Source organism: Ammospiza nelsoni, chromosome 1, assembly GCF_027579445.1.
Source record: "Ammospiza nelsoni isolate bAmmNel1 chromosome 1, bAmmNel1.pri, whole genome shotgun sequence".
NCBI lineage: Eukaryota > Metazoa > Chordata > Aves > Passeriformes > Passerellidae > Ammospiza > Ammospiza nelsoni.
Window position 1 is genome coordinate 57,697,508 of NC_080633.1, and position 14,473 is coordinate 57,711,980.

The 14,473-nt window shown below is 39.3% G+C and overlaps 1 protein-coding gene across 3 annotated transcripts in view; it reads left to right on the forward strand.

Moving 5' to 3' along the window:
* The window catches only part of NFX1 (nuclear transcription factor, X-box binding 1), a 75,681-nt gene that overhangs the window by 7,247 nt on the left and 53,961 nt on the right, over nt 1–14,473 (forward strand). For all 3 annotated transcript variants that reach the window (XR_009418694.1, XM_059475131.1, XM_059475138.1), the window contains exons 2-3: nt 2,144–3,193; nt 7,049–7,210. Coding sequence is in view for 2 of the 3 variants with exons in the window: in XM_059475131.1 (XP_059331114.1) it covers nt 2,144–3,193; nt 7,049–7,210 (1,212 nt within the window). In the remaining variant the exon portion in view is untranslated. The remainder of the gene's footprint in view (nt 1–2,143; nt 3,194–7,048; nt 7,211–14,473) is intronic.

Here is a 14,473-nt window from a genome sequence, read left to right on the forward strand (position 1 = left end):
AATTTACAATTGTACTGCTCTTTATTAGTGATAGGAAAGAAACTGACTTAACACTGGGAAAACTGGAAGTAAGTGTAGCTGTAGAAAATACAATGGATAACATTACATTTGCCATTCTTTACACAGGATACATATGCTGAGAAAAATAGAATGTTTCTAGGGAAGATGCTTTCAGTCCAGAATCTTTCATATGTATAGCCTAATGTTGGTACCTACTAGGGTCTGCAGTCCTAACGATAGAATAGTTCAACTGGAAGGGACCTACAGTGGTCATTGAATCCAGATCTGACCACTTCAGGGCTGACCAAAAGTTGAAGCATATTGAGAGTGTTGTCCAGTTGTCTCTTAGACAATGGCAGACATGAGGTATTAACCACTCTTCTGGAAAGCCTGTTAAGGGTTTTGACCATGCTCTTGGCAAAGACATGTCCCCTCATGTCGAGTCTGAACACCTCCCCACCCCTCCTCCTTATTCCCGGGAGATGGGGGGGGGCGTGTCACAGCTTTGAATGTGCTTTCACTGGGTACCAGGAAGAAAAGATCAGTACATGTGTCTCTACATCTTTTTTGCCTGACCTAATTTCAATTTTTCACTGATTCTTAATTCAGTCTTGAGCTGTTTTGAAGACCAGATTTCTGTCTGGTTTTTCCATTTTGTTGTTGCAAAATCAGGTTAGTATTTCAACTTAAAAAAATCCAAACTATTTGTATTTGCCATTTGTATCTAGTTGATTTATAACATATAATACTGTGTAGAGTGGCATATAATAGTATATAATATACTATATTAATAACACAGACTATCTTGTAATGTAACATTGTAATGTTAATATATATGGGTATAGTAAATATAGATAATATTAAATTATATATATTATATAAATAATATATCATTTAGTTTTTGCAAAGACAAAAATCCCCAAAGTAATTTCAAATGCTCTTTAAAAATTAAAGTATGAATTAGGCAATGTGGTTAAAACATCCTGAAATGTAATTTTAAATTATTAATTTTTATTAAGGTTAAAACTTCACTTCCATGAAGTTGTATGTTACAGTTTTTCCTCTGGCCGCCAACTTCACATTGCAGCTATAACCATTCCTAGAGGTTTTGAAAAAACCTTTTTTCATTTGAAAACAAATTTAATTTGTTGGGGAAAAAAAAAAGTATGTTAGTGCCTTGAAATGTTCTGGTTTATTCTTCTTTCCAAAATGTTAATTTTCACGGTCTTAATTGAGAGAAATGGTAGTTCAGGATCCTAGATTGTATTAGCCTTTTGGAGAGTCTTTTGGCCTAAGTCATGGCCTAAGTGTTTGATTATCTCTTTTAATTGTTATGAACCAGGAATAAACTACACTCTCTGCTACCACGTGAGGTAACCTACCCAACCAGTAAAATGAGATCCATGAGATCTTAGAGATTTTATTAACTATTTTTTTTTACATTACTGTGTAAAATTTAACTAACCTGCCACAGCCAATTAAACTATTCCTGATATTCACCTAATAATTTCTGTTGCAGGCAGACACTACTGGCTCAATGTTACAGGACATTGAGTAACATAGGATTTATCTTTCTTTTATCTAGAGGCATGGAAATTACAGAAGACCGCTGAAGTAGAAGCATGGTTCATGTTGATGGCCTCAGAAAATAGTTTTGCACAGCAGTCCTGTGCCGTTTAATATGTCTGTCTCTAGAACAGTATAATCAGAGTTGATGCAAGTATTTACTACTGCTCCTTTTAATTTATTTTCAAAATTTGTATGATATTCAAATCTCAGATGTAGACATTGTATTTAAAGGAGCCCTTTTTTCAGGTTCTTGTATTTATGTAAACATGCTTGGAAAAACTTTAGATGTTAAACACTGATTGTCACACTTGCATGTCTTGTGCTGCTTCAAAAGTTTTCTTTCACTTTTTATTTTTGTATTCTTAATTCTGGGTTATCACAGTCCTGTAAAGATGACAAGAAGGCTTCTACAAAGCACTGTATGATTCAGTTTGTGTTTCTGGACACTTGTTTCCAATTGTTCTGTTAAGTGTGGGATTGATGGAATTTCTGGACCTTTGCATGTATGGTAATTTGGTTGAAAAGAAGTATGTACTGTTTAAGTTTTATGAATTTGTATTAATTTATGTTTTAGGTACATCGAATTTCAGCCCTGGTGCTGCTGCTTCCATTTCTGGAGAAGGACAACCAACAGATATAAACTGGGTAAATAAAGATAGGAAAGACTCTAACAGTAATCAGAATAGAAGTAATATACCAGTTCCTAGTCCCTATTCTGAAAGAGGTACAGATCATGAAAGCTCTTCCACAAAGCATCATGGCTTTTGTAATCTGGAAAGTCAGTATGGGAATTCTGAAGACTTCCACCAATATTTTGGTACCAGTAAAAGTTTGAAGAATCGCAGCTTGCAAAGCCAGAGATTGCATAGATTAAGAAATGATAGCACATGTGCTAGAAATAAGACAAGACAAAGTACTACTGATACTGACGCAGGTCCAGGAATTTCAGATGCTGCACTAGTACCTGGTAGAAGAGCACCTCCTAGAGGATACAGTGATTTTCTCTCCTCAGAGAGTGACCGGGAAGTATCTAATGCAGATAGCAGAGGCGCAAAGCCGAAGAAAGCACATCTGATACATCTATCTGGGAGAGGTTTTAGGGAAAAGGGAAAGCAGATACATGACCGTGAAAAGCGAATGAGCTCTAAACAGAAAGTAGAGCTGTTTGAAAATTTTCCATCTTTGGATTTGACGCAGTCTGACTCTTCAGAATCGTCCATTGGAAAGGCATTCTGTGATGCCCCTTTTGGAAGTGGGGATGAGCAAAAAGGCTACAATAATGTAAACAAAAGATATCCCCGGAAGCCTGTGTGGAATAAACCCCCAGTAGAAAAGGAGTGTCAGAAAAGACATGATTCTCACCGTAGTAAAAATACAAAAGTAGGTAAGAAGTCTTCTGTTGCATATACTCCAAAAGATAAAAATGAAAGGAAGAAAGAACTCATTGCTCACAAAAATGATGAAAACTTGACCAGTGAAATCAGGCATCAGTTGTCTGAGTCTCTCAGGTTCAGTGGAAGAAAGTTCTTGCTAAAGGGGGATCAAGTACCTTCACTTCATTTCAGCTGGACCCAGTACTGGAAGAAGCAAAGTGATGTACCAAAAAACAAAGAAACTCATACAGGTAAGTTTTTGAGACTGTCCTGGACTCCCATATGAAAGATATGATTTTGAATAATTTAAGCAGTCTTTGCTTCAGCTCCTGCCTTGAGTAGCTGAAGAAGCTTATTATTTCACATTAAATTGGTTTTGGGATCAGAGGGTAGAAGTAAATGTAGAAGCATGGTATTTCAGTAGGAACATATTCTGTAAGTTTACCTAGAAAAGGACAGATTTTGTTTAAAGTTTTTTTCTGTTTTTGCTACACCAAACTGCAAACAATGACCTAGTTGAGTACCATTTTAAAATGTGTATGTTGTGGGAGTAAAATTCTGAGCATTCTAAATAATAGGACTTGAGAAGGATAATGCTGAAACTGACTTTTGCAGAATAGGTATTTTCATGTTTTTTGTAGGAGTAGAAAAATGCCAGACAGAGAAATGGTATTCTTCTCATAACTGAATTTTATGTGTTTTTTTTCTGCACCTTTGATTCCTTAACCTATAAATGAAACAACACCCACTTCTGAGATAACAGTATAGGAGGTAATATTAAAACTGGTCTTTATTGGAGGCCTTCATGTGCAAATATGGAAAACGTCCACAAACCCTCCCCCCTCCGGGTGCATAGGGTTTTATAAGTTTAGTTAATTAACACAATTAACAAAAATCACCAATTAGCAGCATAAGTGGCGATGCTGTTCTCCCCACAGTTCAAGACTGAACCTTGTTGATGAAAATGTGTCTCAAAGAGCTGTTTTTCAAGCTTGGTTTCTAAGGAGAACCAAGGTAGCATAAGGGTCTTGGAATGTGTTTTGGCTTTCAGGCCAGGGGAGAGTACTGGGGAAAACTAGCTATGAGTGCAATAATAGGCTGCAGAGCTCCAAATATGTGTGTGAAAAATACAGGGAATAAAAGAAAAAAGATGAAAAATGTTAGGCATCACCTTAAAAGGTAATTAGAAATAGAGGCAATATCTGGATACTATTTTTGGAAGTTTGAGAATAGAAACATGTGCTGTTGACAGTGTAAACCAGACCCACAGTTTTTGGCTATCTGAGGGAAATTTATGCTGACTCATACCATTAGTGACTGAAAACATTAAATGGAAATCAGCTCAATCTCTTCAGGGCTATGATACTGGTTTCTGTTTCAGCAACAACTTAGGTAGCTTATTCTAACTGTTTTGCATAAGGTTAAGCACTAAGTGTTAAGGGGCTTAAATGTTCAGATGCAATAAGGAGAAATACCAAGAATTATATTTATTAGGTATTTTACAAAGCATCTCAACCTTACCTTCTGTTGCACAGAATGATAGAGATGGGTAGACTAGTTCCAGATATCTTAACTGATATCAAATCTATTGAAGACTTCTCAGCATCTCCTATTTCACAATTGAGAAAATAATAGCATAATCAGGAAGCATAAGATACATCTAGTTGGAAGTTTTCTTCTCTTAGCAGGATCAAGATCTTCCTTGGTCCTCTTTAACCTAAGTAAATTAACTGTCATGCTCCTGGGTTCTATTTGAATCATAAAATTGAAGGTACCTCAGTCTTTTCCCCATCATTATTATTAAATGAAAAACATCACATGCAATAAGCAGAAAGATAAATAATAGTCTTTCCCAGGGAACTTAAGGAGTTTCCCCCTCCAAAATAGTTGTTTATTTGCCTGCTTTATTTGGGAGCTCTTTTGGAAACACTGTCTGCCACTATTTTCAGGGAACTAGGATTGTGGATTTTTAACTATTTCTGGGACAGCTACAGTTTCTGAGTATGATATAGCTTTAGTCTTCTGGAGAAAAGTAGTATGTTTTACAGGAGAATATTCCTTTACGGCAGATAATAATTATGGGTTAGCAAGTAGAAATTACTGTTAGTCCTAAATGTTGTGGAGCTTGATTCAGGAGGGCTAGAAAACAAATTTCAAAATTGTATTGAGGAGGACAGACACTGTTAACACTTGCAAGCCGTGGACTTGCTTGGAATCAGATGTTGTAGAAGCACATTTTGAATTGACAGTAATCTTTTTCTATTATTTTCTTTTCTTATTTCCTTCATTATGAATTTGAACTTCTTGTTGTGATCTGATCTAATCACAGAAGAGCAAAGTGAACTCTGTGAATAAAGCCAAATGTACTTAAGTTCAAATGTTCACAGAAATGAGATTAAAACACAAACAAGGTTAGATGTTAATACCAAAAAATTATATCTTTTATTTAATAGTAAAAGAGACAAAGAGAAAGAAAGAGAAAAGAAAGAAATAAATAGAAAAAGGGGGCTGGGAGGAGAGGGGATGAGGAGAGTGACAGAGACAGATTAAATAGAAACCTATCATCCCTTCATGTGTTTCAATGGTGATGACAGTCCCCTGCTGAAAAGTATAGAAAGTATAGATCAATCATGGGCCAGGTGGGAACACCCAGGTGCCTCCCCTAAGGGCGACAGGTTTGACATTGTTGCCTGCAGGACTGGGTCTGTTGCATCATGTTGCATCATGTGCAGTGTTCTCTGGTGCAATTCAGGTGGAAACTCCAAGGGGTTTGGGGACCCCTTGGAGTGGGCCTGTGATGGGCCTTGACATCCCATCTGCTGTCCCTCACATGGATGTCTGGTAGATGTGGCTCTCCAAGGGTGGGGGGCCCTGCAGCTGGGCAAGTCTGCATAGCAGCTGGATGGGTGTTCACTGCCTCTGACTGAAGGGTGTGCCACATATCCAAAAGAACTTCCTCACTTCCTCCTCGGTTTGGTGTCAGGGTCTGTGCAAGTCTGGCAGCAGATAAACCTGGGGCTATAGCCTCTACCCTGAAGCTTCTGGACATCCCTGCCATGGATGTATGCTCTTCCAGTCTTAGCCATCATTTCCCAGATGTGTTATCTCTGTCCCGTAGGCAGTTTAACTCACAGTTGAGGGCCTCAGCCCAGAGACCTCATTTAGAGTGCAGTGGGCTTCCATGCAGTTTTTGTTACACAATTTGTTATAATAGGCAAAAGTCCTTCATAAAAATGTTTAAGCCATAAACCATAACATTTCAGTCACTTGATACTTGTACAATCTTAAAATACTTGCACAATCTTAAAATGCTACATTTTTACACTGTTCACTTGTAGTTAATATATTTTTAAATCCTGTGGACATTTTTAAGGTGTATTTGGTAGTCTTATCTTAATGGGTGAGAAGTAATCTGACAGAAATGAAGCACTATGTGGTGCCTTTCTTATGGTTGCACATCAGGCTGTGTTGACTTTAATGTGGGGTTCTTGCTTTATTTTCAAAGTACTTTTTCGTGTTTGTTCATCTGGCTCAAAAGACCCTGTACTTTGACTGTTGTTCCAGTAATTTCACTCCTAAAGCACTCACTTTAAAAAGGGCCTATTCCCATAATCCATGTCCTTCACTATAAATATTTGTTGTGTCATCTCCTGGGAATACTAAAGGATAGGAATTAAATGTAATTTTGGCAGAGATTTCTGTATTCAAGAGCATTCATCTTCTTGGTTTAAAGTGCATGCAAAGATGAATTTCCTATATAAAGTGATGAATAAAATCTCAAACTTCTGCCAATCTTAAAAGTATTAATAGCTTCAGAATTAATAATTAATAATAATTACTAATTTGTCAAAATGGAATTTGCATTGCCACTTTAATAAGAATCTTATATTCCTTCTTCCTGCTCTGAAGCTAAAAAAATGCACAGCAAGTATCAAACTGGAATCTTCCATGAGTAAACTAATGTTTTATCTATAGCCACTGAGCTAAAATAGCCAGAGAGCTAAAATAAGTTTCATTATAATTTAAATGAAATCTTTGAATTTGACTTGAGTTTCATTTCTCAGCTAGCTGTTCTTTTATGCGCAAGTAATATATTTGATTTGCAGGGTCATTGATTGAACAGCTGACCACAGAGAAGTATGAGTGCATGGTATGCTGTGAGGTGGTCCGAATAGTAGCCCCAGTGTGGAGCTGTCAGAATTGTTACCATGTATTCCACCTGAATTGCATCAAGAAATGGGCACGATCACCAGCTTCACAAGCTGAAGGTTGGTATTTTCTCAAATATATGTTTTATATATATTCTATATTATGTATACATATTGTATATATAATGTATGTGATATATTCTCAAATGTATATAACAGCCAAATTCATGTGTTGCTTATGTAGTGAAAGCTATTAAGAAATATTATTTAAGATAACAATGTGACCCACCTCTAAGGCAAGGCAACCAAGTTCATTGTTAAAGGGATCCCTGGGGGTGGATTAAAGCAAAACAGCACTAAATAACTGATCAACAAATTTTATTAGAACTGCTTTGAAACCCTAAGTGAAAAAAGACTTAATGGATTTTAGAAGGGATACTGTAGGCATTCTGAGGCATATGATCACGCTAAGAGAGGAAAACAGGAAAGAGAAAAACAGAGGAAAAGAGAGATCTATTTCTACCCATGGCTCCAGTGACGTGGCAGGGGATCATGGTCCATGGTCGTGATATGCGGTCCAAGTTCATTGGAAATGGAGGCAGGCATACGTATCAGAAATTGGGGGGGTTTATAACCTTGATTCTACTAGTATCTCCAGTACTTCCTCCAAGAAGAATTCTGAGTATGCACAGTCTTCTTTCTGGAAGGTTCTGGAAGTCTGGCAGTGTCAAACAGGGGGCTTGAGTGTATGTGCCTGGAAGAATTTTCTGAACAAACGTTCCAAGCTCAGGATTTTGTGGCTGCGTGGTAGTGGCTTGTGGTGGAAAGAAATTGGCATTAAAAAACCCCTCTACCATTCCTTTGTAGTATCCATTCCTTACAGCAGCTTCTCCTTTAGTTCAAAGTTTCTCCTTTAGTTAAACAAACTTAAACAGCTTGTGTAAGGCAAAATTTAGCCATAAGCGGCAAATGGTTCACTACAAGTGGTAAAGCCGTAAACAAGTTTTAAACAAGTTTTTCCCTACAGTTCTGTGTATGCCTTATATAATCCTCTAACTCAATTCTTTCCAGTGTTCTAGCTAAACCTAATTTCCAGATTTGAATGGGTAAGATCATTCAATGAAATCAGTGCATCAGGATGCAAAACTCTTGATGTGTTTTTACACATCAAGAAAAACATCTCGTCTCTTATCTGTGCTTTGCTGAGCAGTGAAGCAGAAGATGCACTTCATGCATTAGGTGTCTGCTTTTACCCAACCACTTTTTAGTTTGTTTCTCAGATAAAATACTCCTGAAATTCATCCCTCATGCCATGCGATGAAAGGGAATTCAGAGAAAACAGAAAGCTTCAGCCTTTGTCATCAGCTTAAACTGTTTCAGATTCCTTGTATTTTACTGCTTTTTGAAACTCTTAAACCAGTATGTTATGCCCTTCGAATTCTTTACAGTAAGCTAAGGCTGAGTTGCAGCCATGCTCAGTTCAATTGAGTGGTGTAGACACACTCTGAAGATGGTAATCCTGAAGTAGCGTTAATTTTTTTCTGTACCCTGCTTGCTCAGCATTTGCAATTCTTTGTGTCATTCTGTATCTCTCTGGGCAGACTGAGGAAATATAGTGTCACCTAGTTCCAAATTTTTGACAGTTGTTTTTCCAGACTGTAAATCTCCTGTTGAAAGGATTGGTTGCAAAGTTCTTTTTGCAGAAGATGCATAGTCAGACTTCTGGGAAGGCCTGGTTGTGAGCTCCAGTTCTCACTTTATTTCAGAGGTGCTTGAGGTATTAGTTTACTGTCTTGGTTTGAAAAGACAGGTGTTTTCTAAGGAAGGCAGGAGCCTCTGTTAAAAAGGAAAATGCAGACCCCTCTGTATTATTTTAATTTTGAAATTCAGAGGCTGTCAGGCAAAGATAGGGGAGTAGGAGTAACAGTTATTATGACGGATTTTTTTTAAAAATCCAGTAATACAAAACAATACTGACAGAGTCAGAACACAACCTGACATCCTGTTGGTCACAGTGTTGGTAGCAGTCCAATTAAATGGTGGCTGCAGCCCTCCTGGAGTGACAAATGTGGTTCTGTTGAAGCAGTGATCCTGTAGAAGAGTGTAGTTTTCCTCTGAAGGTCCAGTGGTGATATAAATGGGCCTGGTCTTCCTCTGGGAATCCAGTGGGAAAAGGCTGGCGTAGATGTTCCAAATATCAGATTACATCCAGGTAGGAATGCTTATCTTCTCCCCCTGGGCAGAGCATCTCACAGTGGGATGATGTAATTTTATCAGTCATGCAGTGAGACTCAATGGCCCATTAACAGAAGATATTTTCTGGAGAAAGGATTGGTTGTGGAAGAGATAAAGAAAAACTGCCCCACCTGGTTTTAAGTGGTGGCCCAACTAACAGAAAATAACTGCCCCACCTCTAACAGATGGCAATAGAATACACACTCCCAGCCGCAACTTGCATTTCCAGCCTAAGACATTTACCATGAGGTGAGCACAAGGGAGAAATGTGACAATTCTTAGGAGGTTAAAAGCCAAACTTTATTTGCAAACTTTATAAGCCAAACTGAGAGTGATTGTTGAGTGACTCCCCTTTTTTGGAGTTGATTTATCTCCCTGGAACAGCTTACTCCTTATCAAAAGAGTAGCTGCTTGCTTAAGGGGGCTTTTATCTTTCAAGACAGTCACTTTAGATGCTTGAATCCTGAAAGCTTTTAAAATAGAAAGATTTTGGGCCATTTGCTTTTCGTGTAAGGGTTTCTGGACTAAATACGTTACTGCATTCTGCATATGAGAAAACTACAGCTAATCATTAATTGAAGTTAAAGGTTGTGGCCTCAGTAGAACTGATACCATAGCTCCAATAAAGACAACAGTATATATATTTTTGACCTGCAGACTTTGCTACCCCATCTTGTTTAGATTTTGTAATCCAGAGTTTATTTGTTTTACCATCGGTTGTTTCAGTATATGTTCTACATTTCAGGCATTGGATAATGAGGAATTCATTGGAATCCTGGCACTTATTACTGTCTGCTATAGGAAAAATGGGACACTGTAATCTACTTAACTCCATAATTTGCTGGGTTTTGGAAGGGGAAAAAAAGTTTTTTTTTTTTTTTTTTTAAATTTTTAATTAATTAAAATTAATTTTGATTTTAATTGGTTTTTTAAATTAAAAAAAATAATTTTAATCGAAGGACACTATTTCCTTTGATTCTGCAAATGTTATAATGAATTCCAGAAAATCTTACCTAATTCAGCAACCAAAGCTTTCACTGGTATGTTTCACTTCTAGCCTATTTGCTGATAAGATGAGTTTTGAATATTCATTTTATGTTTTTGCAGTGTGTCTTGGTTTGAAAGGTGTCTACCAAGGAAGGTGGGAACCTCCCTTGGTTGGAGGGACCCTTGGTAGGGGAGGGTATGACCCTCTTTCCTCTGAGTTATTATAACTTTGAAATTAAGGGGCTTTCAGGCAAAGTACAGGGAAAGGAATAACAGTTCTTGATACTAGTGTTCACAACAAAGCAAACAACAACAGCAGCAGAACAAAAAACCAGAAACCCAGTAACAGCCTTCTCTAGGCTGCAGGCACTTTCCCCGTTGGTGCAGTTACGGTTACAGCCGGCGTGGGAGCCTGTTGGCTCCCAGCCAGGCAGGGCAGGTGCAATGATTCCCTCGCAGCTGCAGGGGGCGCTGTGGCGCGAGTTCAGCTGTGTTTCCCTCACGTGGTAATGGCGGATAGGCTGGATGGTGAAATGGGCTGCAGCCGGAACCTCGGAGTGACAGTTGGGATGGCAGAAGCAAGCACACCCCCTGGGGTGGCAAACAAATGTAACAGAAAACTTAGGGGTTGCTGGACCTGAAGTGGTGGGTTACAGTGTAGCAAAAAAGCCTGAGGCTGCCGCAGAAAGCGGTCGGGGCTGGGCAGGGGCAGCTGGAGTTCTCCATAGCTACTGCCACACACAGCAAGAGAGATTTACCTTCCAGGAAGGGGGAGGGGATCAGGGTCCTGGATTTTCCTCTGAGGCACCTGAATAGATAGTGAGGGTCCTTTCCAATCAGATCAGGTGTTAATAGTTCCCAGTTCAATGGCTGCTCTAATGAACAGAGGCTCACCCACAGTAAGGAAGAAGCAATGCAGGGCTGGGCACTGTAGTGGCAAGTGAATTCTCCCCACAGTAAGCCGCTCAACTGTCCTCCTCCGATGCCAAGAGTGAGAGAGAGCTACGGGCTAAACCAAACTGCTCACCACCTCCCGACGCCCTCCCCCGGCAGTATCTCTGCCCTTCCCAGGAGAAAGCCCCTTAGGTACGGGAGTAGCCAGCTGCACCCTTCCCCCACCCTGGCGATTTCTTTTGTCTCTTTTAAGTACCAGTTGTTATTTTCTCTTAGCAACAAATGGGACAAAATTCCATAAGAGAAAGAAAAGGAAGGGGAAAAAAAAAGGAAAGATCCTGTCTTCCAACTGGTATTTCAGTGAAAATTGTCCCCCTTATAGGGCCTTGCAGCAGCTCTTAACCTCTGTGATTCATAGTAGAAGGCTGAAAGCGTGTGTGTGCGTGCATAATTTCTCACAATTTTTTGTGATCACAGAATTGGATCAGAGAAATCCTGAATATTTGGATGAAGTAGATAACATCCCTCGTGGGGATCTCATATAGTTTCATCTTCCAGAACAATAGTGACTTGTGTCTGTTACAAGACAAAAGGAGGTATGGATCCTTTGGGGATAAGGCACAATGCTCAGCAAGGGGAAGGAAAGCAAGGCGTTGCCAGGATGGGAGTCCTGGGACACCAACGCTAATTAAGTATTGAGATACTATGCAACAGAACACTTATTGGAAGTGAAAAACAGAAGGAGTGTACAGCTCTCTTTTATAATTTTGCTTATTAACACATTATATGTATGTTTTGCTCATTCCAAACTCACTGATGTAATGCCTGTCTTATTGTCTGAATTTTGAGATCCAGAGCAGGCCATCAGATTAGCATCAATGTTAAGGTGGGTGCAGTTGCAAAGGAAAGGGAAGTATTCTGAATCACCACCAGTGTAATAAAATGTTCTTACGGCTCTACGTACTTGGATGGGAAGAAGCAATGAACTGTCTTAGGTCTAGATTTCTAGGTTCCAGAAACCAGTTCTAGAACTAGGTTACTGCAAAGTCTTCTCCCACTCTACACTATCTCTCTTCTCAGGCTATATTGAAGATGTCTTCCCTCAGAAACTTCTTTGCCTTCTGTTGTCTTGACAGTCACCTGAAAAATGACAGCTGGTTTGGCCAAGGCAAATGAAAGAATCTCCTGATCATCTGTGGGGAGTCAAGGCATTGCTCTCTTCTTGGTCTGCTTGCTCTGTGGTGTGTTAAGGAACCTTCCCAGTCCTGCCATCCACAAGACCCTCTAGCAGTCATACTGTCAACACCTGTGAAGGGAGGCCAAAGCCCCTTCACAATGGACAGCGGGAGTGAGCCAGTGGGTGCTTCGCTTGAATCCCTGCTGTGCGGAAAATCACGCTGTGAAAAGCCAGTGTCCATAAAGGAGACAGAGGAGTCCTACAACTTTATTCAAATGAAGCGAGGGAGTCCACTACGCCATACCCCCATGGGGGTCTCTTGAGTTTTTGTAGGATGCAGCCTCTTTTTATCCTAAACTCCCAGCTGCATGTTGCTCTCCTTTCCCCATTGAGTTGAGGTGCTAGGAAGGTACAGACTTCCCAAACTGCCTACTAAATATTCCCTCTTGGATGTGTATACTCCCCCCCACCCCCATCACACATTGTATGACCATTAAAACTAACTGTAAGCCCGTCCTAAGTGGAGAAGCTAATTTCTGTAAGTCTATTATTAAGCCTGTGCATTTTCCCCCAAAGTTCAGAAATTCAAGCTGTGCTTGGCTCTGCAACAAACTTGAGTGGCTTGATGTTTGTAATGACCCCTACGCCCATTCTTTCAGTACCTGATTGGTCGTTTCAGATCAAGCAGTTTGTGAAGAAGTTAATACCCATTTCTAGTATCATTATGTTTATAATGACCCCCACACCCATTCTTCCAGATTGAGTCATTTGTGAAGACATTTTTCTCATCTTTATTTCTACAATGTAGACTGTCAGCAGCACTCAGAACTAGACAATGGATTTTTATTCTATCTTAGAGAGATCCTGGTCAGGAGGAGGAGTTTTGCTGGGCATCACTTTGCCATCAAGTGGAAAGATTCTTTCCTGTAAGGCAACAAGCATTTTACTAACATTTCTTGAAGGAATGTGACCTTAAGGTATTGCATAGCTAAGGTCAATCTGACAAAAAATACCTTCACTACACATAAGATCTTTGTTTATTAAAGGGAAATTGTTGTCGCTTGCCCCTTTCATTCTTCTGCTTCTTTTAAAAACTGATGTTTAAGTGGTGTTTAATTTGTGCCCTTAAATTGATAGAACAAACATTTAAGTAATTTTGTCCCTTCTTTGTAGAGAAGGTAGTTTCACTGGCATCTTCATTTTGACTGTAAGGATTGGAGAAATTTGAGGTATTACAGCTGTCTCTTTCTGTTCTGCCCATCGGCTCCACTTCCAAGTGTACCAGATCCATACCAGTCCAGTGCTGGCCTCTAACACAGCACTTCTAAACTTCTGAGTTTCAGTGATCAGAATAGAAGCTAACAAAAATGTTGGTAAATAGTTGCAAGTAAGGAATCTTTTTATCCCAGAAGGAAGGAGAGAATAGCAATTACTGAAACAATCTCTAGTGAGAGAGAATGAGGTGTCTTATGTGTGGTGTCTTGTCTTGATTCTGCTTAGACAACTGTCCTTGCGGTGTCTTTGGTTGGAGTTCTGCCAAATTCACTTCTGTTCATGAGTAGATTCAGGAAAGTGGAATGTTCTTTCTGTAGGATCATCCTCATTCTCACTTTCCTTAGTAATCAGGATTTTAAAGGAATGCTCACAGGACCACTTCTTACCAATGTGTATGCCAGGAGCCATCCTACTGTTATTCTATATTGCTGTAATGGCACCTGAATCCTGGAACAAAACTTTTATTACTCCTGATTTTGGAGGAGGGCAACCATGCATGTCCCTTGTGGGTAAACATACATTAATGTGCTTTGACCAAAGATAATCAATAACGATGAAGAAGGAACTATATCTTGCCAAGGCTGTTTTTAATAGGTTCCTATTTTTTGGGGACCTTCCCTATACTCTGGAGAAAGTGTTGCTTGTAGAGGACTAGGCATCCAGCTCCAGGGTAGTTGATAGAAGAGGTCTTCTGTTAGCCTCGTGAAGCTTTTGGGGTAGACTTATCTTCACAGCTTTTGAAAACATGACATGTAGTAAGAATGAAAGAGCTTGTTAATGCCGTAATTAAGTATGATGTACTTAATTACTATACT